Raw genomic sequence first — 23720 nt, forward strand, 5'->3', positions numbered from 1 at the left:
CTTGCTACGATCCTGACATACCTCTTTCGCTTCCTTCACTTTCATGACATTCCTCATACACGCTCATCGATTTAGGGTGCTCTTGACCTGGCCTTTCTTCAGGATTTCCCCGATTTGATCAGAGAAAGTCCGCCGAGGTCTACCCCTTCCAGTTACCTCTTCTACTTCTCCCTTATACACTATCTTTGTTAACCTTCTTTCCACGTGTCAAACCATCTCAACATACCTTTCTCAATTTTTGTCACTACATCTTCGTTCAGTCCACACTTTGCCCTTAAGATACCATATGATATGTATAAGAACTAAATATGTACCATGGTTTGCAAGAAATAAATACTGAATACTAATCAAAATACTAATAGTCATGCAAGTTCTCGCTTCGCGCCTTCTTTGACGCGGGACATTAAACCGACAAAAACGGAGAATAAGACGCGAAGGCGTGAACAATGTGCGAAATCGACGCCGTACTTTACGTTCACGGCGAGGCGCCGTGATTCGAGCAAGAGAACGGGGAGCCTACCACAAAAACCGATTTACGCAAATTGCGGGGATCTTTCTCTTTTACTCTCACTAAGACGTAATTAGAGTGACGGTGAAAAGTGCTCCCAATTGACGACGACGACGACGAGCTCTTTAGACTGCGAAAAATTGTCCCGTCTGGACACTGCTCAATAGCGTTTTCGTACTTATCTTGAACATACTTCATCTTAATCTGTCAAAACTGTCAAAATGACATTTCTTTGACAGTTCTACGATCTAACATAACCTCTATTGCGTTTGCAGTGTTATTTATCTAGATTAATTCTAATAAAAACCACTAGTTCTTAAACTTTACCCGGAACAGTTATAAAATGTTTAATTTGTCTATTTTAAGACAATTCTCAAGGTGCAAAATTATACATTCAGTCATAATTTATAATGAAATGGTATTGTATACTGTAATATTTTACCCAAAGTTATTTTTCAGATTGTCGATATGCCCTGCGGCTAAGCGACAACTAACTCGAAATATTTCCACGACAACATCCATTCAATTCAAAGTAACTGATTATTTATGGTAAGTTCTCAGTAGCAAGTAAGTCTTGAGTACCTGTGTGGGGTGTATGAGTCCTTGCATATGTGTACAATAATACTAAAACTTTTAAAATATCTTTCAAGTGCGGAACCAATGAAGAAAAAGAAAAAAATCGATCCAGCCATAGTGAAGGCGCGTGAAGAACGTCGCCGAAAAAAATTAGAAAAGCAGATCCGGAGGCTTGAAAAGAATGCAAGACAGCTTAAACCAATAGATGAGTTGGAAGTGCCATTACATCTCATGGATCAGATAAAGTAAGTCATAATCATAACATTTTGTTTTAGGAGTATAATGGAAGTCTGCTTTAAAAATAAATAATACATTTTTGTTTAACCCTTAGATTTAAGATTTTTCAAACACAATGTAATATTGTTATTGAATAAAAAATGATGATGATGATGATGATGATGATGATGATGATGATCAAGTTTGTGCCTATTATAAATAATGCACCATTGTAAACCTTATTGGAATGCATGAAGGTCTATATTACAGCTCTTTAACAAAAGGGTTAAAAGTTTCTTTTGGGGCTTTAATAATTTTCATCATTAGTTTAAATAACTTATTTTCTTTGAAACAAAGACCAATCCTTAACCTTTTGAACGCCACACCTATCGTACGCGGCGCGTAATGGTGAACCTTGTCGGTACGCATGAAGGTTGATATTGGGCTGTAGCCGCGCGCGTCATATGACGTCTTTGGCGGTCAAAAGGTTAAAGCAATAAATGGCTATGTAACATATTTGGTAGTGACCCTGCATATGAAGCCAATAGTTTTTTAATCCTGGTGAGTATATTTAAGTGGGCTAAATATGGTTATTTGTAGTGACATTATAGTTTAAATTGTAGGTAATAATATTCAATTAGAAAGTAAGCTAATGCACCTTCAAATTGAGAATGATATTGATTTCATTGATGTTGGAAAGGACTAAATTGATTTTGTCTAAGATTGGAGCTGATCTGCTATATTTTCATTAATGGTATGTGGACTTGTAACTATACCAACTTACTTTTTTTTTCAGAAAGAGAAAGCGCCCAGAGCCAAAGTTATCAGCAGAAGAAATAGAAGTTCGAGCCCTGTTGCAAAAGGACTGGGCCAGGTACAAACGTGAGGAGTATATTGCCACAGTTGCCCAAATTGATAGGATCATGGCATCACAACGGAGGGCCCTGGATAAGCTGTATGAAGTCTCCGAGGACTTGTATGATGAAGCAATTATGGTGAGAACTGCATTTCAGACTAATAAGAAAATTCAAATATAGTATCAGTGGTTATTAGTATTTTTATTCCGGTTGTTGATTAATTAGTTTATTTATTTATTAAAGCTTCATTAGTTCTACAGTCAGATTATTACTATTATTTTTTATTTATTTATTTCAAGAGAAAACTTAAGTGGTAGGTATGGTATACATATTTTTTCGCCAAACTGTGAACAGTTTGTTGGCGAATAGTGCACTCCAAAATAAAGCTAACAATGTTGTGTCATACCTACTCATACATTATACAAACTTATTTTAGTAGGTGAGTACTGAGTTAAATGATTAATTTAAAATGCTTACTTGTAGGTATCAAAACTTACACAGCTATTTAGAAATATAAGTACTATGTATCGATAATATTATCTAACAGTATTGTTTTTAATCTTAACAGATCTTAGTATTGTTATTCTTTTTATTTTTTTTAACTTTGAGTTGGGGCTGACTACAGATCCCATCTGCTGGGTGAAAGCCTCCTCATTTTTCTCCACTCACCCCTGTCTTGGGCTTTTTGGAGCCAGTCTTTTCCTGCGACGGAGGAGATGTCGTCTATCCACTTCTTTTTGGGCCTTCTTTGGAGCCTCCGTCCTGCAGGTCCGGTCCATTTTGTTGCTACTAATGTCCATCTTTTGTCTTTATATCTGGATACATGGCCTGCCCATTGCCATTTTAGATGAAGAGCTTGTTGAAGAGCGTCTGTTAGATTGGTCTTTTGAAGTATTATTTCGCTTCTAATTTTCTGTATTTTCCTTATATTCAATATACCTTCTCTCCATAGATCGTTGACAGGTCGTCATAGCTTTACGTACTTTCTTTGTGTATGTCCAAGTTTGGCTTCCGTAAGTTTGACTAGGCAGGATACAGGTGTTCATTTTTTTAATTACGTCAGTGGTAAACAAGCATACGGCTCGTTCTATGATAAGCAGTCTCCGTAAACTATGGATGCCTGCAATTCCAGAGGTGTCACATGCGCGTTGCCGACCCTAACACTCCGCACCCTCTTTGAGCACTGGCTATCTTATTCACTGGTAGGAACACAACACTATGTGTAGGGTCTAGTCTAGTGTTATTTGGCTGCGGTTTTCGGTAAGGTGGAGGTACTTCCCCAGTTGAGTTCTGCTCTAGATGTGGAATGATTTATCCTATGTGCTGTGCCCTACCACACAAAGCGTGATAATATTCACAGTGCCCATTCCTTTCATTTGGGCGTAGTTAAAGGACACCATGGTCCATCTGTTATGCTATTCTATTTAGCCCTTTTATTCTGAATTATACCTCTCGTGTCAGATACGCCATTCTATTTATAGTATTTATTGGAGAAATCTATAAACCTTTTACGAGTCTCAAAGTATGAAAATATATGAGTATGTTGGAATTTATTCAAATCATATTATGAATAAAGTAGCTTAATAAAATCAGTATTTATTCAGTCAAAAAAAATATTATAGGCACAATCTTACACAAATCCTTACAAACAACTATACAATTTATGAAATACATTACAACATTTTATAATTCGTAATTTAATTAAAAACAAATAATCTATAACCACTTGAAATGGCCTTGTAATTTTCAACTTAGTTTTTGCTTTTTTACATCATCATTGTTTTAAACGAAACAATATTATTAAAGACTATCCACATTAAAGTACTTGTAGGTAGATAAATAATAATAATAATAAATTTCGGTGTGGTTATAAAACTGATGCGCAGCCACATGCTGCTCAGATGTGTGAGCGAGCCAGCGCTATACTCGTATATAGCGATGTCCTATTCGCACACTGAAGAATTATCTCTATCCAATATGATGACCGACTTAAGGCCATATATGGTAGGCACTGTAGATATAGTACACTGTTAAAGGCGGGATACATTTTCATAACTTTTTTTCCAGCCGGATCTGCAGCTTATCCCCTACTCGGTGAAGGGGCCCGTGGCGACCCCACCCATCAAGGGATACGACTCTCCTGACGGCGAGTACGTCGACGTTTCTAAGAAGTGGGACAATTAGTGGCAATATTGTAATTTATTGTTAGATGTTAATAAAATATTGTTATAGTCACTTAGTGTTTTCTTGCGTAGCTATGTCATGTATCAGTCTTATAGTTAAGCGGTTTCAATTATAAATTAATTAAAATAATAGTCACACCTAAATAAAGAGTTAGTTTTGGTTAGGTGGTTTAACGGTATCTCTTATAACCTTAAAACCTTTGTTGGGGTAACGTGCTAACTTCTCTGTACTTATGCACAAATTTATAGGTCATCTTTTAATTTAGTCGCAAACTGTATAATTATAACGTAGGTATATGCTACTGTTTCTATTATATATTAAATATATCAAAGTCGCATTATGATTGGCTTAAAGTCGCACTCCTCAATACGACCTGATCAAAATCAAATTGCTCGCTAAAATCCATTAACTTTCCCTAATCACCAACATAAAGGACAAAAATAATTTCCTAAGATGCTGGCACGTGCCATATTTTTATATATTTGGAAAAGGGACCCCTTAACTTGAAAAGCAGGACGCAGGATGGACCCTCATCAGGTCACTGTTGTTTTGTTAATTAATCGCCGTAAAACATAAAAAGAAAAGGAAGAGACGGAGGGAAAGCGCATCAATGCCAATGCCGTTAATTGCGGATGTTGACAGAAGCTTTTAAATCATAAAAGTCTTTCAAGGATTAAATCGATTTCTCTGCTTCAATGGCCACAAAATGTTTCAATAAATTCTACAGTATTCGACAATATAATCATACGATTGTTTTGCCGAATGAATTGGTAAATATAGGTAATGTTGTGAAGCTATAGGTAATTTTAATAATGAACATTTACATATCGGCAATCATATATATGCATCAAAAAATCCATAAGTTAACAATAACTGCACAAGTTTCCAAGTACCTAGTGATGGTGTGAATTTTTATACATGAATATCTTGACAGTAAGTAATGTCTAAGTATCTGGATTTAAGCTTAAACTCTATTGTTGAGCTTAAATTAAGTTAATTTCTCAAAGACACTGGTATTCTAATCGACTCCATTTTGAAGATAACCAATAATTTATTTTGACCTGATAAGACCCTTACCAGCGTGTACACTTGCCTTAAGGCCTGATTACAAATATTGCATACTCTTTATTACGAGTTCATATATCTGCTACTAAACGTAAGTAATTGACACTCAATGCCTGTGTTAGAACAACTGTATATTTTGTATGAAAAAAAAAACACGACAATTAACTATGCAATTTACTTTCCTTAAATGTACTTAGTCATATGCCGAAGTCAACGGAATTCAAGAAACACAGCGTGTAGGTACTTAAGTAGGTAGTTGATGTATATTGTGTATAATTTCACCTAGGAAGGGAAATTATATACTTACTAAGGAAGATCAGGTTCAGATTTATTCTTTAATAGGCATTTGTGTCAGTAGGAGTGAAAACATAGGTAATATAGGTATAAATGTTTTTCATTGTTTTGGGCTGAATTCGTATGAATAAAATAGAGTGATTCCTTTCCAGTATGATATGCTCCAGCCTTTCAGTGACATTGACATGCTGGTTAAGCTAATAAGTAGGTATACGTTGTACAGATTAACGTTGCGGCCACTGCACCAAACTTGTATGTTGAAACTTGAATATTGAAAACTGTCCAGATTTCCACACATTTTATTTACACAATTGGTAACACAACATTTAAGATAAACTTAGGACAACATCTTTTAGTTCTGATGATTTTCTAAAGATTAATCTCCGTTATAATGCCTATATATTATACACGCAAAACCCCGCTCCTGCAAAATTCAGGTTTTTTTATGATGTATAAGCAGGCGTTTGACCACGATCTCACCTGAGATCAGGGACCGGAAAACCCGTTCATTTGCCTTACCCGTTCGGAATGGGTAACCCCTTCATACGATAAGCTAATCGTTTGGGTAACCCGTTCAACCGGTTACCCAACAATAATGATAACCCGTATTATTCAGATTAACCTAATCGTAACAAGTGGTTACCGCTTACAGGAGCTGATTCGGTTTGTGTTTTGCGTGTACTAACCGGTAACCTTTCGGTTTAGGGTAAGCCTTACCCCTCTCCCGCGCCTTTCCCCCACCGCTGCGGCACCGCGGGAGAGATGGGCATTACGTAATTGATTCGATAGGTATATTGTAACTACCGACGTAAAAGTACTTTTCGTTAATGTTGACTTACTATATAGATGCTTATTTGTATCCGGTTTATAACAGGTTTTAGTAAGATGGCGGCCACACACTTTGTCATAAAAATCATCATTTTTAGGTTTTAGGGAGTTCCGATTCCGAAAATGATGACTATTTTGGAATCCAAGATGGCGGCCATGCAATTTTTCATAAAAGTCGTCATGGATGTCGTTTTATACGTTTTAGGGAGTGCGGATTTCGAAAATGATGATCATTTTGGAGTCCAAGATGGCGGCCATGCAATTTGTCATAAAAGTCTTCATGGATGTCGTTTTATAGGTTTTAGGGAGTGCGGATTTCGAAAATGATGACCATTTTGGAGTCCAAGATGGCGGCCATGCAATTTGTCATAAAAGTCTTCATGGATGTCGTTTTATAGGTTTTAGGGAGTGCGGATTTCGAAAATCATGACTATTTTGGAATCCAAGATGGCGCCCATGCAATTTGTCATAAAAGTCGTTATGGATGTCGTTTTATACGTTTTAGGGAGTGCAGATTTCGAAAATGATGACTATTTTGGAATCCAAGATGGCGGCCATGCAATTTGTCATAAAAGTCTTCATGGATGTCGTTTTATGGGTTTTAGGGAGTGCGGATTTCGAAAGTCATGACTATTTTGGAATCCAAGATGGCGGCCATGCAATTTGTCATAAAAGTCGTCATGGATGTCGTTTTATTCGTTTTAGGGAGTGCAGATTTCGAAAAAGATGACCATTTTGGAGTCCAAGATGGTGACCATGTACAATGTCATAAAAATCGTCATGGATGTCGTTATATAGGTTTTACGGAGTGCAGATTTCGAAAATCATGACTATTTTGGAATCCAAGATGGCGGCCATGCTTTTTGTCCTATAAGTCGTCATGGATGGAGTCCAAGATGGTGACCATGTACTATGTCATAAAAATCGTCATGGATGTCGTTTTATAGGTTTTAGGGAGTGCGGATTTCGAAAATGATGACCATTTTGAAATCAAAGATGGCGGCCACACATATTGTCATAAAAGTCATCTTGGTAGTCGTTTTTTAGGTTTTAGGGAGTGCGGATTTCGAAAATCATGACTATTTTGGAATCCAAGATGGCGGCCATGCTTTTTGTCATAGAAGTCGTCATGGATATCGTTTTATAGGTTTTAGGGAGTGCGGATTTGGAAAATGATGACTATTTTGGAATCCAAGATGACGGCCACGTACTATTTAATAAAAGTCATCATGGATGTCGTTTTATAGGTTTTAGGGAGTGCGGATTTCGAAAATGATGACCATTTTGAAATCAAAGATGGCGGCCACATATTTTGTCATAAAAGTCATCAAGGAAGTCGTTTTTTAGGTTTTAGGGAGTGCGGATTTCGAAAATCATGACTATTTTGGAATCCAAGATGGCGGCCATGCTTTTTGTCTTAAAAGTCGTCATGGATATCGTTTTATAGGTTTTAGGGAGTGCGGATTTCGAAAATGATGACTATTTTCGAAGCCAAGATGACGGCCACGTACTATTTAATAAAAGTCATCATGGATGTCGTTTTATAGGTTTTAGAGAGTGCGGATTTCGAAAAAGATGATCATTTTGGATTTCATGATGCCGACCATGAAATATGTCAGAAAATGAGTCATGGATGTCATTGTATAGGTTTTACGATGTGCGGATTTCGAAAATCATGACTATTTTGGAATCCAAGATGGCGACCATGCAATTTGTCATAAAAGTTGTCATGGATGTCGTTTTGTAGGTTTTAGGGAGTGCAGATTTCGAAAATCATGACTATTTTGGAATCCAAGATGGCGGCCATGCTTTTTGTCCTATAAGTCATCATGGATGGAGTCCAAGATGGTGACCATGTACTATGTCATAAAAATCGTCATGGATGTCGTTTTATAGGTTTTAGGGAGTGCGGATTTCGAAAATGATGACCATTTTGAAATCAAAGATGGCGGCCACACATATTGTCATAAAAGTCATCTTGGTAGTCGTTTTTTAGGTTTTAGGGAGTGCGGATTTCGAAAATCATGACTATTTTGGAATCCAAGATGGCGGCCATGCTTTTTGTCATAGAAGTCGTCATGGATATCGTTTTATAGGTTTTAGGGAGTGCGGATTTGGAAAATGATGACTATTTTGGAATCCAAGATGACGGCCACGTACTATTTAATAAAAGTCATCATGGATGTCGTTTTATAGGTTTTAGGGAGTGCGGATTTCGAAAATGATGACCATTTTGAAATCAAAGATGGCGGCCACATATTTTGTCATAAAAGTCATCAAGGAAGTCGTTTTTTAGGTTTTAGGGAGTGCGGATTTCGAAAATCATGACTATTTTGGAATCCAAGATGGCGGCCATGCTTTTTGTCTTAAAAGTCGTCATGGATATCGTTTTATAGGTTTTAGGGAGTGCGGATTTCGAAAATGATGACTATTTTGGAAGCCAAGATGACGGCCACGTACTATTTAATAAAAGTCATCATGGATGTCGTTTTATAGGTTTTAGAGAGTGCGGATTTCGAAAAAGATGATCATTTTGGATTTCATGATGCCGACCATGAAATATGTCAGAAAATGAGTCATGGATGTCATTGTATAGGTTTTACGATGTGCGGATTTCGAAAATCATGACTATTTTGGAATCCAAGATGGCGACCATGCAATTTGTCATAAAAGTCTTCATGGATGTCGTTTTGTAGGTTTTAGGGAGTGCGGATTTCGAAAGTCATGACTATTTTGTAATCCAAGATGGCGGCCATGCAACTTGTCATAAAAGTTGTCATGGATGTCGTTTTAAAGGTTTTAGGAAATGTGGTTTTCAAAAATGATGAACCTCAACCATGTGTATCGTAAAGAACTCGTCAAGACATTTAAAATGAGCCTAAACTCGATAGCATTATGGGAAGTCATCGATGAGTTCCGCTGACACCTTCCGATTCCACCATCAGACCTTCGTCACCATGTGTATCGTAAAGAACTCTTCACGACATTTAAAATGAGCCCTAACTCGATAACATTACTAGTAGTTATCGATGAGTTCCATCAACACATTCGGATTCCACCATCAGACCCTCGCCAACATGTGTATCGTAAAGAACTCGTGAAGACCTTTAAAATGACCCCAAACTCGATAGCATTACTAGTAGTTATCGATGAGTTCCATCAACACCTTCTGATTCCACCATCAGACCCTCGCCACCATGTCTATCGTAAAGAACTCGTCAAGACATTTAAAATGAGCCCAAATTCGATAGCATTACTAGTAGGTATCGATGAGTTCCATCGATACCTTCCCATACCACCATCAGACCCTCGCCACCATGTGTATCGTAAATAACTCGTCAAGACCTTTAAAATGAGCCCAAACTCGATAGCATTACTAGTAGTTATCGATGAGTTGCACTGACACCTTCCGATTCCACCATCAGACCCTTGCCACCATGTGTATCGTAAAGAACTCGTCAAGACCTTTAAAATGAGCCCAAACTCGAAAGCATTACTAGTAGTTATCGATGAGTTCCACTGACACCTTCCGATTCCACCATCAGACCCTCGCCACCATGTGTATCGTAAAGAACTCGTCAACATATTTAAAATGAGCCCAAACTCGATAGCATTACTAGTAGTTATCGATGAGTTCCATCGATACCTTCCCATTCCACCATCAGACCCTCTCCCCCATGTGTATCGTAAAGAACTCGTCAAGACCTTTAAAATGAGCCCTAACTCGATAGCATTACTAGTAGTTATCGATGAGTTCCATCGACACCTTCCGATTCCACCATCAGACCCTCTCCACCATGTGTATCGTAAAGAACTCGTCAAGACCTTTAAAATGAGCCCTAACTCGATAAAATTATTAGAAGCCATTGATGAGTTCCACTGACACACGAGATGTGCACAGACAGCAAACGATAAAGAAAGTGACAATAATAGGAGTAATAGGTACTAAACAAAAATATACCAAAATCAATGCAACGCCTTACCATATTAGGTAATTTGCCTTAAACCTTAGCATGTGTTTTGAAATCTACGTCGTGCGCTACTTGACTTAACGTACACTTTTGTTTGAATTAGCAATATTAGGTCGGCAAATTACAAAGCCTTTGACAAATACCGACTGCCGCCGCGCCGCGCCGCGCACTCGCACGTGCACGTAGGGAATGGAACCGCCGTGTTTCACGTCGGGCGCTACGTTAATAGACCATATGCAATTTACGTAAAAGCTAAAACAGCTTGTTCGTATTTAATCAGCGCTTGAAGCGATAACCCTTTCCCGGGTTTTTAATATCGGTAAGCGCTAACCTGAATTAATTCATATAAAAGGATTAGCTTCTTAACCGGTAAGCCAATCAAAAGCTTACCGAAATGAAGCGGTTTTTGGAACACAGCTTTACAATAACCCGGGTTTTTGAACGGGTTAGGGTAAGCGGGTCCGGTCCCTGCCTGAGATACTTCCGATACGAAGTAGGCAGGTACTACAACGTAGCCCGTAGCAAGTAAGGGTCAGTAGACCAAACAGTCTGTCATCGTTAAGGCCCCGAAGATTCGAGTTCTTCTCTCACTCTCACTAAGTGTAAGCGTGAGCAAGACGGATGTGCGTGCTCGGGACGGGGATATAAATAAATAAATAAATATTATAGGACATTATTACACAAATTGACTAAGTCCCACAGTAAGCTCAATAAGGCTTGTGTTGAGGGCACTTAGACAACGATATATATAATATATAAATATTTATAAATACTTAAATACATAGAAAACACCCATGACTCAGGAACAAATATCCATGCTCATCACACGAATAAATGCCCTTACCAGGATTTGAACCCGGGACCTTCAGCTTTGTAGGCAGGGTCACTACCCACTAGGCCAAACCGGTCGTCAAATATATCATGTTGGATATCATGTTTTTGAATTTTACTTCGATGTAAGTTTTAACAAAAAAAGTAAGCGATGATTTAAACTAATTGTACGGATTCCACTGTGTGTGAATCCTTAGAATTAGTTTAATGATAGTATGTCTCACGACAGTTTAAAATCGACGAGTTCTCTCAAAAAGAAAATGGTGGATTTATAGAAGCGATTTTCATATTTTTAGACCTATGTTCGTGATTTTCTACGATAGATTATATATTATCAGAGGTTATATAAGATGGACATCGTACACAGATTAACCTAGCCCCAAACTAAGCAAAGCTTATACTATGGGTAGACGACGACTTATTTATATAGTTAGATAAATACATACTTATATATATATATACATATAAAACACCCATGACTCAGGAACAAATATCTGTGTTCATCTCACAAATAAATGCCCTTACTGAGATTCGAACCCATGCAGGACCGTCGGCTTCATACTCGTAGGCAGGGTCACTACCCACTAGGCTAGACTGGTCGTCATAAAAATAAAAAATAAAATAAAAATAAAAAGATATTTATTTACCAGCGCAAAAACAATGAATTTCAAGTACAATAAAAAAAACAGGTAGAATTTAGAAATACTTAATTGTGCAGTAAAATGGATGAGAATCAGCGATAATAATGTCCTGTAGTGTAGGTATTCATACTTATTGGTACGCGTAAGATGCACTGCGAACTGCGAGCGGTATCAAGGTCGTCCTGTATATTAGTCACCGAGCATCCTGAAAGGGGTTTTCGTTGAACGGTAAAAATTCATTCAATTCGTTATTAATTACAGAGTTCTTCACAACTGTCCTATTCCTAATTGAAAATTATGTTGCTCGGCTAACGAAAGCAATCTTGATACTCAGTTGAACTACTAAGTTGGTTATACACCATCGGCTCTAGTAACCAGACAGGTTAACCACGCATTCCTACGTAACTAAAAAATGTTGTATGACTTTTGGAAAAAAATGTGTGTGTTTTCTGCTCACGACACGTTATTCCTTTTCACATCTCGTCGAAAAAACATTACAACGAATAAGTAAAGTTTTTTGTTTACATATACATTTTGCGAGTTTCCTTTAAAACTTTAATATCTGTCAGTAGATATGACTAAACTAAGTCACATAGTGGCAGCCAAAAAAGCGTTTTTTTTTTACTGAGTTATTACAGAAATAAAGTTTCAAAAGAATTGTCAATATCTCAAAAACAAGAGCAATTTTATAAAAACTTAGTATAAAATTTTAGTCTCTAAATGTGGCCAAGAATACACCTTTAAAATCTGTCGAATTATTCGAGCCCACGGTGTATAATTATATATTTTAAAACGTTTCAGTGAAAATCTACATGAGTCTTCTATATGCATGTTCGTTGTCATTGTACATTGAAGGATCCCAGCCAAATGTACTTGATAATTACTCTGACAATTCCATTAAAGAAGATACAGTTAGTAAATGGATTCTTAATACAGCGAAAAAGAAGAAAAATAATGATGAAGCGTATATTATATATTCAGCAGATTCTACCCCGGATACTAAGATATTAACGATTAGAAAGAGAATATTTGAAGAAAGACAACAGATCGACCCTGAAAACGAGCCAGTTGTTTATGTAGACAATCCCGTAGAAGCCCAATTGCCTTGTCGCTGGATTAGGCGAAGTTTATTAAGGGAAGTAATAAAAGAACGTGGAAAGGGAAACTTTATTGCAAAAAATCTAGAAGATTTAACAAAACATTGTATGAAACAAAGCGAAATGATCAACATCAGAGTCAAATTACATGAAACCACAAAAGAACCTACTGTAATAGTCGAAAATCCTGTCGAAGCTAATATAGCATGTCCTTTTATTTCACGAAGCAAATTAAGGACGATAATCTTAAATCGTGCAAAGGATAACGTGAATGGAATAGATAAAACTGCAGAAAATTCAGTATTTTTTAGGTTACCAATCGAATGTGCCAGACAACAACAAGAAATTACACAAATTAAAGGTGCAAATGCCTATCTTTTTATATCTTTCAAAAATGTAAGAAATAAATACTCTCTTCTAGTTTACATAAAATGTGCGTAAGCACACTTAGCAAACATATTCGATCTATAAAATATTTTCTGATTATTTACATTTATTAGACTAATGTAGGCACTGTAGAGAAATTTGATGCCTTCTACATAAATGTTATAGGTACTGTACTTACTCACTACAACTTACGATTACAGGTACCACGAATACATATTTTACAAGATCATCAAGAGATAATTGTATGTCTACTACAACGCAAGCTAACATTTGCGCTACAATAACTACAACTACGACAAGAAAATCTTTTGTATCTACTAAGATGAATGCCATTGCTTTTATTATGATGGTGTCAATGATACCAAGAAATACCTTTGTAACTTCTTCTTCAAGAGCAACCACTTACATTACTAGATCTTCAGGCAATTCTAAAAGTATATTTGGACCTCCATCGGCTCCATCAATGGGTGCCTCTATTTATGACGTTACGCCTATTTATATGAATAACTTTTTTAATACAGGTGTACCCAAAACTACTCAAAAAAATACTGCAATAAGATCCTCTATTGATACTGATCAACCCAAAGCGACACAAAGTATTACCGTAGAACCTGCTGTAACGAATACTACCACTTCTGATACTAGGTTTTCAATTAGTCCAAAAAATATTTCTGCACCTACTATTGATATCGGTAAACCTAAAACAACTCAGAAAAACACCTTCGACCTTACTACGGCAAGTTCCAATACTTATGCAATTAGATCTTCAACCAGTCCAAGAAATATTCTTGAACCTACTCCAGTGAGAGCATCTCTTTATATTAGTAGACCCAAAAAAGCACAAAGTAATTCCATTAATCGCGCTGTTACAAGTACCACCAATTCTGTAATTAGGTCGTCAATCACTTCAAGAATTACTATTGAACCCACTACAATGACAGCCTCTTTTGATACGGATACACCCAAAACGACTCAAAGAAATACCTTTGAACCTACTCTTACGAGTGCCATCACTTATTCTAGTCGGTCTTCAATCAATCCAAGAAATACTATGGAACCTACTGCAACGACAGTCTCTGTTCATACTGATAAACTCCAAACGACTCAAAGAAATACCTTTGACCCTAGTTTTACGAATACCACCACTTATACTAGTAGGTCTTCAATAACTCCAAGAAACACCATGGAACCTACTACAACGACTGCCGCTGTTCATACTGATAGACCCAAAATGACTCAAAAAAATAGCTTGGAATCTTCTGTTACGAGTTCTGACCTTTATTCTAGTAGGTCTTCAGTCAGTCCTAGCAATACCTATGGACGTACTGCGACGAGTATTACCGCTTCCACTATGACGTCTTTAACCGCCCAAAAAAATACGAATGTACTTATAGTAAATGAAACTATATTAAGTACGCTTTTCAAACTCTTTGATACAACGACTAGAAATATAAGGATAAAAAGAACTAGAACTGCGAGTAGAAGGAATAGAAGGTTAAAGACCAGTACAAGACCACTGTTTTCACATGGAGATTATGAATATTAAACAAATTAATAACATTTTGGCAAAAAAATAATTTTGGATACAAGCTTTTATCACAGGCAACGAATACTCATCGAGACAATTATAAAAACCCCAAAACACATTTAGGTTGCGTTGTTTTATCACAGAGTTCCTATGGCCACCTCTTGTCTCCATCATCGGATAAGCTCGATGGTACCATAATATTGCATTGTCATCCGGCTTACACATGTATACAAATTTTCAGCTTCATCGGAAACCGGAATTTAAATTTTAAGATTTGACCCGTACAAACATACCAGTACATAGTCACATACGGTCACGTCTAAAAAAATATCTATACACGACTTTATTGCCTATATATTAAAGTAGTGTATACAAATTTTATGGCACATTTTTCGTATCGATATTTTAAGACGTGATATAGTTTAATTGCAAATGAAAAAAAAAAACAAGATAAATAAAAGCTTGTAATAAATAATAACATATCAATAACCCTACAGTATTCGCGACATATTTAAAAGGATTAATCATCGTGTCGAAAACAGAGGGCCTAGCTAAGATGCCAATCGTTTGCTCAGAAGCGAACGAAACTGTAATCTCTCTATCACTCTGCCATATTAGTGAGACAGAGATACATAAGCGTTTCGTTCGCTACTGTACAAGCGATTGGCATCTTGGCTAGGCAACCTGATTAGGTACTTAAAAACATGAATAAACTATTTGTATAAACTGTTGTGATTTTCATTGATCCGAATTTTGAAGATTTATATTACCTATAAGGTCTGGGCGTTAAGTAATTCGTAAGTGATTAAGAGAATCCTTGTGTATTTTAGATTGAAAAATTGTCAGAGCCATCGGGACAGATCAGATCACACAAACCCGGATCTGAATCAGACCTTAAAACGTCAGAATACATTTTTGATATTAAGTTTATCTGTTTCGTATTTATGAAAGATATGAAGTACGCACGTATTGTAGATGTAAAATTTAAATCGAATATCTTTTGAAATAGACCGCGCTAACTTACTGAAAAGACTAGGGTCGTCCACAGAGTTACTAAGCTCAAAAGTTGATGTAGAAAGTATGGAGAATGACCGAAATGGGCAGTTGAGGACTGACTGGTTAATCCGAACAATTCCGGGGAGCACTCCCTGTTATACATGCGATAGAAAATGCAGAGCGAGACCATATCCTACGCAGCGCCAAGGAGTCAAGACGATCCGAAATACGCTGGCAGTCGACAAGGGAGAACCTGGTACTGGGGTGTCCCTGCACATAGATGAGAACAATATTCCATATTTGGGCGAACGTGCCTACGACATTAAATTAGGTTAATACCGATGATCCAAGGAACAACGTGCCAAGCGGCATCGCCTGAGACAAAAGTGCATACTGATCCATACATTTTGCACTTACTTTCTCCACTAATAAATTGCATTTATATAAAGATACTAATCATTAATTCAATGACTGACATTGAAACATGAAAGTTACTTATTCAATCGAAACATCTATAAATCAAAGTCCGGCGACCTTTATTTAAAGTATTCAAGGACCATTGCTTTTTTCCGGGGAATGTTTCAAAGTCCGGCGACCTTTATTTAAAGTATTCAAGGACCATTGCTTTTTTCCGGGGAATGTTCGAATGGATTCCGCCAGTTTCTTTCCCGCACGAGAAAAACCGGACTAAATTTTATTTACTTAGGATCATTACGATATAGAATAGAAAAGAATATAATAGAATTCATTTATTCAGACAACACATCAAATCAAATAACACATATAGCAAATACAGGGCAAAGATAAACAAAACAAAAGATGTGAAGCCGAAATGGTCTCCACTCAGCAATGCAGCTGGCACGACTAGCGTGGTCAACGGCGCTGGTTTTATGTGGAGCCAGTGGGGTGTGTGGGTGTGACGTAAATAAATATATACATTAAATTAAATATATATATGAAAAGTAATTATACAAAATTGTAGTGGACCCGTAATGTACCACCCGAAATTAGGGTATGCGTCTGGAGTCAGAGGGCCTACCACGAACCACGTTCGACGTGTTGCCTCTCTATCACACTTGTAAATTAGTACGTAAGTGTGAAAGGGAGGCAACACGTCGAACGTGGTTCGCGGTACGGCCTATGACTAAGACAAGTCTGCAACTATTTTGATAGCACACGCAAATTATGACGTATAAATAACACTTGCACTGCGTGTGCTGTCAAAATCGTTGCAGACTTGTCTTGGTCTGACTCGACTTGTAGGTGCAAAGTGACAAAACATATCAGGCGCACACGCATATTAGAAAAAAGTTCAATGTGTGTAAAAGTACAAGTAAATATCTAATGCATTTTAATCATTTGGGTGGACTTGTAACCGTGGCCATAGAAATCGTTAAAGCCTTTAATCGATTTTTCTGCTTCGCTGCCTGCAAGAATGTTTATATCAACTTATCGTCGGTATTTCACGAAACCTGCTTTACTGTATTAATATTAATAATATTGGACATGTGAGGCCATTTGATGATGACGGCACTGGAGAAGTGTTCTTCGAATGTCAAATTAATTGGATATTGAATAAGTTAGGTGTTATGTGGACCTGCATAACTTGACAGTAAGTAGGTAACACTGTTTTGTCAAACACCTGCAACATATGTGTATGTATATAGTTTCCTTAAATATAGTTCGTTTTTTTAGCATTGGCATTAGAAGAAAGGTAGACTACATATAGTACATGCATGATTTGTAATTGTTACATATTGTCCTATGACTTATTTTTCAAGTGTTTTTAGGGTTCCGTAGCCAAATGGCAAAAAACGGAACCCTTATAGATTCGTCATGTCCGTCTGTCTGTCCGATTATTTTAAAGAACACATCACAATCGCTTACCTTCTTTCTAATGCTAAAAAATCGTTCTAGATGATTAGTGCGTTCGTTCATGAATAGTTTCGAAACATAAGTGTGCCTTACTATTAATATATGGTAAAATTAATTCATTTATAATATAATAGGTACTTATTACTCGGAAGCTAGCATTATGACGTAATGAATATTAAAAAATAACAGGTTAAGTATGTAGTCAAAATATCGATATGCTCTTTATTATTATATGATTTATATGCGACGTAGGAAAGATAATAAGTAGTAACTAAAATAATGTCAACTGAAATAATGTCAACTTCGATGTTATTTTAAAGTAAGTGTGAAGTATCAGTAAGCTATAAATGTAAGTCAGTCTCATAAAAATTATATAACTTTTTCAGTGCTAATAATAATCCTGCTATTAGCATGGAAATATGCGTCAGTGTACAGTGACGACGCAAAATGGCCTAAGGCCGCACAGGATCCTATCATCTTTCTCAAAAATCCTATAGAAGCTGAAGTACCGAGCCATTGGCTTCCACTTGGTATTTTGAGACAAATAATGATTCAACGTGCAGAAGATAATGGCAGCCGAACTTCAAAAATTAGGGCTACAAATACTAAAGTGCACTATAGTGATAGAGAGCGCTTAGATATAATTGCACACATAATTCCTAGGACGTTGCCGTCTTACCAGAAGAAAAACGCCGAAACGACGACCACTCGAAATATTAAAAATGATTCTACTGTGAATACTCGAATTACAAAAAGGACTAAAACTATTGTTGAAAACAGAGGAGTATCTACTGTTAGAAGTCAAATTATTTTGCACCATAAAATTACTCACCAGCACCATGATATTATCCGTTCTAAACGTCCACGTACAAATATTACAATTCCGACACATGCAACCCGGTTTGCATTATTTACAAATGCTAAGGTGAAAACTAGCAATCTAATTACTATTCCCACGACCATGTCGATTTTTACAAAAACTAAATCAAATCTGCCAATTAATAATATTGGCTCCTCACCTGTTGTCACTTTCACTACGCCTTTCATTGACCCTTCTAGAAACTCTACTAATAACTTATTGCATACAACTGAAATAATTACCAAAACCACTACAAAATATACTGCTAAAATAAATATTACACGTACTACCAAAGGTACTTCAAAACCCGTTATCAACAGTCTTAACAAAACATCCAAGTCAACTGCCACTTCTTCTATAAAAAATACTACTTATCCCATTACCAATCATTTTACTAAAGCTACGAATATACCCACTACAGCTGAAATAAATATGATTCACACTACTAAAGCTAATATTACATCTGCTACTAAAGTAACTCCTACTAACATTACCACTACTACATCCAAAGCACCTACCAATCCCGCTACCACTCATATTACTATAACAGCTATAACTAACACTAACCCTCCTACCACTACCAAAGCAACAACTACCAAACCTACAACTAAGACAACTGCCACTCCTACAACTTCAACGACTACCAAACCTACAACGAAGACAACTGCCGCTCATACTACTACAACGACTACCATACCTACAACTAATACCACCAACACTCCCACCACTACCAAACCTACAACTACGACAACCGTCTCTCCTGCTACTACAACTACTACCAAACCTACAACTAAAACATTTACCACTTCGAACATTACTACTACTAACACACCTACAACTAAGACAATTACCACTCCTATCACTACAACTAAAACAACTGACACTACTACCACTACAACGACTACCAAACCTACAACTAAGACAACTGTCCCTCCTGCTACTACAACTATTACCAAACCTACAACTAAGACATTTACCACTCCTATCACTACAACTACAACTAAGACAACTGCCACTCCTACCACTACAACCACTATCAAACTTACAACTAAGAGAACCGTCACTCCTGCTACTACAACTACTACTAAACCTACAACTAAGACATTTACCACTCCCAACACTACTACCACTAACACACCTACAACTAAGACAATCACCACTCCTATCACTAAAACTAAGACAATTGCCACTCCTACCACTACAACTACTACCAAAACTACAACTAAGAAAACTGCAACTCCTGCTATTACAACTACTACCAAACATACAACTAAGGCAATTACCACTCCCACAACTACTACTACTAACACACCTACAACTAAGACAATCACAACTCCTATTACTACAACGAATACCAAACCTACAACTAAGACAACTGCCACTCCTACCACTACAAAGACTACCAAACGTACAACTAAGACAACTACCATTCCTACCACTACCACGACTACCAAACCTACGACTAAGACAACGACCATTCCTACTAGTAAAACTACTACCCATCCCACTACCACTCCTACAACAACAGCTACCTTTACAAAAACGTATCCTACAACAAAGAAGAAATGGGTAAAGAAGCCTCGCCACCGGAGATCTACCACCACTGAAAACATTCCTTATTATTAGTAGATATTATGAATAGTACTTAGATACCTGCTTCCTTGTACGCGTAGAAGTCGTTAAATGAAATGAAATGAAAATAGTATTTTATACAGTCGTGAATTTATCACTCAAGTACCTACCGTAGTAGCACAGTATAAGGAAGGTGTCCTGGTAGTAGACCACACAGTGGTTTCTATGAGTGAAGTAAAATAATACTTTTTCAACTATATTACTTAAACAATTAAACAAAATTAGGTAAGTAACTACTGAAAAAGATTTTGGCTCGTTAATCTCTTTTGTAGAACAATTTGGTTTTGTCCTCTTGACCGCGGCGAGACACAATTGGCCAGTTCAATATAATTGACTAAAGTAAGTTAGAATAAATTTAAAAGTGGAATAATTTACTGTCTTGGGTGAGACTTGAATTCACGACCGCTGGATCGCTAGACCAGTAAGCTGCCATCGAGCTACCAGGACCTCATCCAAGGACAGCAAATATTTCCATCATATGGGCATTTAGGGAGGCACCCTGGCGACTCTTAGTTATGCTTCTTAAACAAGTTATATTGTAAATTCACCAGTTATGATGGGCTACCCCACCCCCATACTAAATTCCATACATTCGCTTCCAATTGCGATTTTGTAGGTCAAATATTGCGTTTGTGTATATAGTTGCTATAACAAACGTGTCTTAATAAAATGTAAGGAATATAGTATATATAGGAATAGTACCATTATTTTATGAATGTATAAAAAATACTTACATTTTGAAACTTTATATTGTATTTTTTACTATTCCAATATATTAATTAAGTTTCCAATTGATTGTGATAAATTGCTCATTTTCTATCTATTTAACTAGATTTAGTTCTATAATACAACATGTGTCAACAACCGTACTCAACCATTAAAGTCGACGAGTAGATACTCGCGACCTGCAAATTAGGACCAGCATAAAGATAACGATTTGTTAGAACATATTTCTTATTTGAATTTCGAACGACCCAATAACAAAGCAATTTGATAAAAAATAATCGGCTTTATAGCCCTTATCACAAGACGGACAGTTAGGTACTTATAATATTTAACTAAGTTATACCAATCATTATTTAAGTACATGCGTACATGTATTTTAAAGTAGAAAGACTGGCCCACTGCGCTAGAGCCGTGTAACATAGTTTTTTTTTTAAATATAATTGGTACTTATTTTATAATAGTTATGTAAGTTATTTGTGGAATAAAGCATAAAGATATAAAGTTTGGTTTATTTTGGGTAAACTAGGTAGCTACTTTGAGAAAACTTAAGGTCCTTTTCCGATAATGTACTAGCTTTTTAAGAAGTAATTATCCCCCTTTATAAATATCTAACCCCCCTCCTCCCTTTTTACACCCTTAAGGTATGATTTCGGGCAATAAAAACAATTCTTTATCCCTACAACTCAAACTATCTCCATACCAAATTTCATCTACTTACGTAATTATGTTTTTTTTTTTATGGAGTATAGGCAGGTGTTTGACCACGATCTCACCTGATAAGTAAGGCAAGTGGTGGTGATTGATGTCATTAAGTTATTAAGTATATGTATTGTAAAATGGTGAGAAATCGTACGGCAAGCAACATCTGTGCCTGGGGGATAGGATGCACAAAAGTCATCTCATACCCTTTTACAAAGGGAAGGGTGACGTAAGAGAGTGTGGAAACTATAGAGCAATTAAACTGATGTCTCACACTCTAAAGATCTGGGAGCGGATTATAAACAACAGATTGAACAACATAGTAGAGCTGACACCCAATCAGTGTGGTTTCGTATCAGGCAAGAGCACATCAGATGCTATACAGGCCATTAGAATTCTAATCGAAAAAGCAAAGAGAAACAAGACGAATTTACATATGGTTTTCATCGATTTGGAAAAAGCCTTTGATCATATCCCCCGAGATCTAATATGGGAAGCGCTTAGATCACAACTTGTGCCGGAATCCTACATTGACCTAATCAGGGACATGTATGAAGACGTTTCAACTCAAATAGTCTGCCCTGCAGGAATTACCAAAAGCTTCTCATTAGGGTTGGGGCATCAAGGTTCCACGCTTAGCCCACTATTGTTTAACGTAACCATGGATTACCTAACGAGGAAACATCAACAGCCGGTACCGTGGAACATCCTATATGCCGATGACGTTGCCCTGATATCTGAATCAGTCGAAGAGCTGCAAAACATTTTCAATCTCTGGGCCGATGCTCTAGAAACAAATAGCCTTAAAATCAGCCGAAAAAAGACAGAGCACATGTCCTGCATATTTGATGATGTCAAGATAACCATCGACAATACTACCTTGCCCACTGTGGAACAATTTAGATATCTTGGGTCTGTTATAAGCAACGATGGGAAAATCGATGCTGATCTCACACATAGGACTAATACCGGATGGCTAAAATGGCGAGAACTCACAGGTGTGATGTGTGACCAACGAATGCCCATAAACGTAAAGGGAAACATTTACAAAACTGCCATACGACCTGCAGTACTTTACGGCTCTGAGTGCTGGGCTACGATCAAGTGCCATCTAAACAAACTTCATACCACAGAGATGCGCATGCTGCGTTGGTCTGCAGGCGTCACTCTGCTGGATAAGATTAGAAACCAGTACATCAGGGGCAGTTTCAAAGTCACACCGATAACAGATAAACTTGTTGAGAAACGTCTACGGTGGTACGGGCACATTCAAAGACGACCTCCTGAACATATGGTCAATGTAGCCTTAGCGATGCCTACGACGACGCGAGGAAGCGGGAGACCACCTGCCACTTGGTTGACGACGGTGGAGAAAAGCCTGAGAGAGCAAGGGATTAATGACGCACACCTGGCACTAAACCGTGCAGAATGGAAGAAGAGGACAGGGAGGGCCGACCCCAAGTAAATGGGATAAGGTCTGGGAAGAAGAAGAAGAAGAAGCAACATCTGTGCCTGGTGTCAGCAGTTGACCACGACACAATACGGTTGCAGAGTGCTGCCAAGAGTACAATGACAAAGAAGAAAAAAGAATTATGTTCAGCGGTTATTCCCCATACAAACTTCCACTCCCTTTTTACGCCCTTAAAGAATGATTTTTGGGATAAAAACTATCCTATGTCCTCTCCCGGAATCTACATACATCGGTTCAGCGGCTTAAGCATGAAGAAGTAACAGAGAAACAGACATACTTTCACATGTACAATATGTATTTAGTACGGATATGGCGAAGTCTGTGTCATTGCTGTCAAAAAGGGTCTGGCAGCAATAATAATTATTTATGTTTCGGGAGGTAGTAAATAAAACTGTTTCGGTACTAGATTCAGACCAAGCTAAGTTGGCAGCGATTTTGATAGCCCACCCTGTGCAAGTGTTAAGTAGACGTCATAATTT

General features: G+C 37.2%; 3 protein-coding genes across 6 annotated transcripts; all 3 read left to right on the forward strand.

Moving 5' to 3' along the window:
* Positions 1-727: 727 nt before the first annotated feature.
* Positions 728-4392, forward strand: LOC133528533 (large ribosomal subunit protein mL40). Its single transcript, XM_061865931.1, has 5 exons — positions 728-886; positions 968-1057; positions 1159-1329; positions 2097-2295; positions 4225-4392. The coding sequence occupies exons 1-5, from the start codon at positions 852-854 to the stop codon at positions 4339-4341; spliced, it is 612 nt and encodes a 203-aa protein (XP_061721915.1). The 5' UTR covers positions 728-851; the 3' UTR covers positions 4342-4392.
* Positions 4393-5157: 765 nt separating this feature from the next.
* LOC133528155 (mucin-4-like) lies at positions 5158-16677 on the forward strand. Of its 3 annotated transcripts, XM_061865403.1 has the most exons (3): positions 5158-5274; positions 12773-13429; positions 13656-16677. In XM_061865403.1, coding segments are annotated over exons 1-3 (2004 nt in total). In that variant the 5' UTR covers positions 5158-5273; the 3' UTR covers positions 15002-16677. The 3 variants fall into 3 exon arrangements, with proteins under 3 accessions (XP_061721387.1, XP_061721389.1, XP_061721388.1); XM_061865405.1 differs by having other exon boundaries at positions 12773-16677; XM_061865404.1 differs by lacking the exon at positions 5158-5274 and having other exon boundaries at positions 12616-13429.
* A 689-nt stretch (positions 16678-17366) lies between these two features.
* On the forward strand, positions 17367-21572 carry LOC133528154 (mucin-2-like). Of its 2 annotated transcripts, none has more exons than XM_061865402.1 (2): positions 17367-17595; positions 18241-21572. In XM_061865402.1, coding segments are annotated over exons 1-2 (2100 nt in total). In that variant the 5' UTR covers positions 17367-17594; the 3' UTR covers positions 20340-21572. The 2 variants fall into 2 exon arrangements, with proteins under 2 accessions (XP_061721386.1, XP_061721385.1); XM_061865401.1 differs by having other exon boundaries at positions 17367-17591.
* The last annotated feature ends 2148 nt before the right edge of the window (positions 21573-23720 follow it).

Source organism: Cydia pomonella, chromosome 19 (assembly GCF_033807575.1).
Source record: "Cydia pomonella isolate Wapato2018A chromosome 19, ilCydPomo1, whole genome shotgun sequence".
Classification (NCBI taxonomy): Eukaryota; Metazoa; Arthropoda; class Insecta; order Lepidoptera; family Tortricidae; genus Cydia; species Cydia pomonella.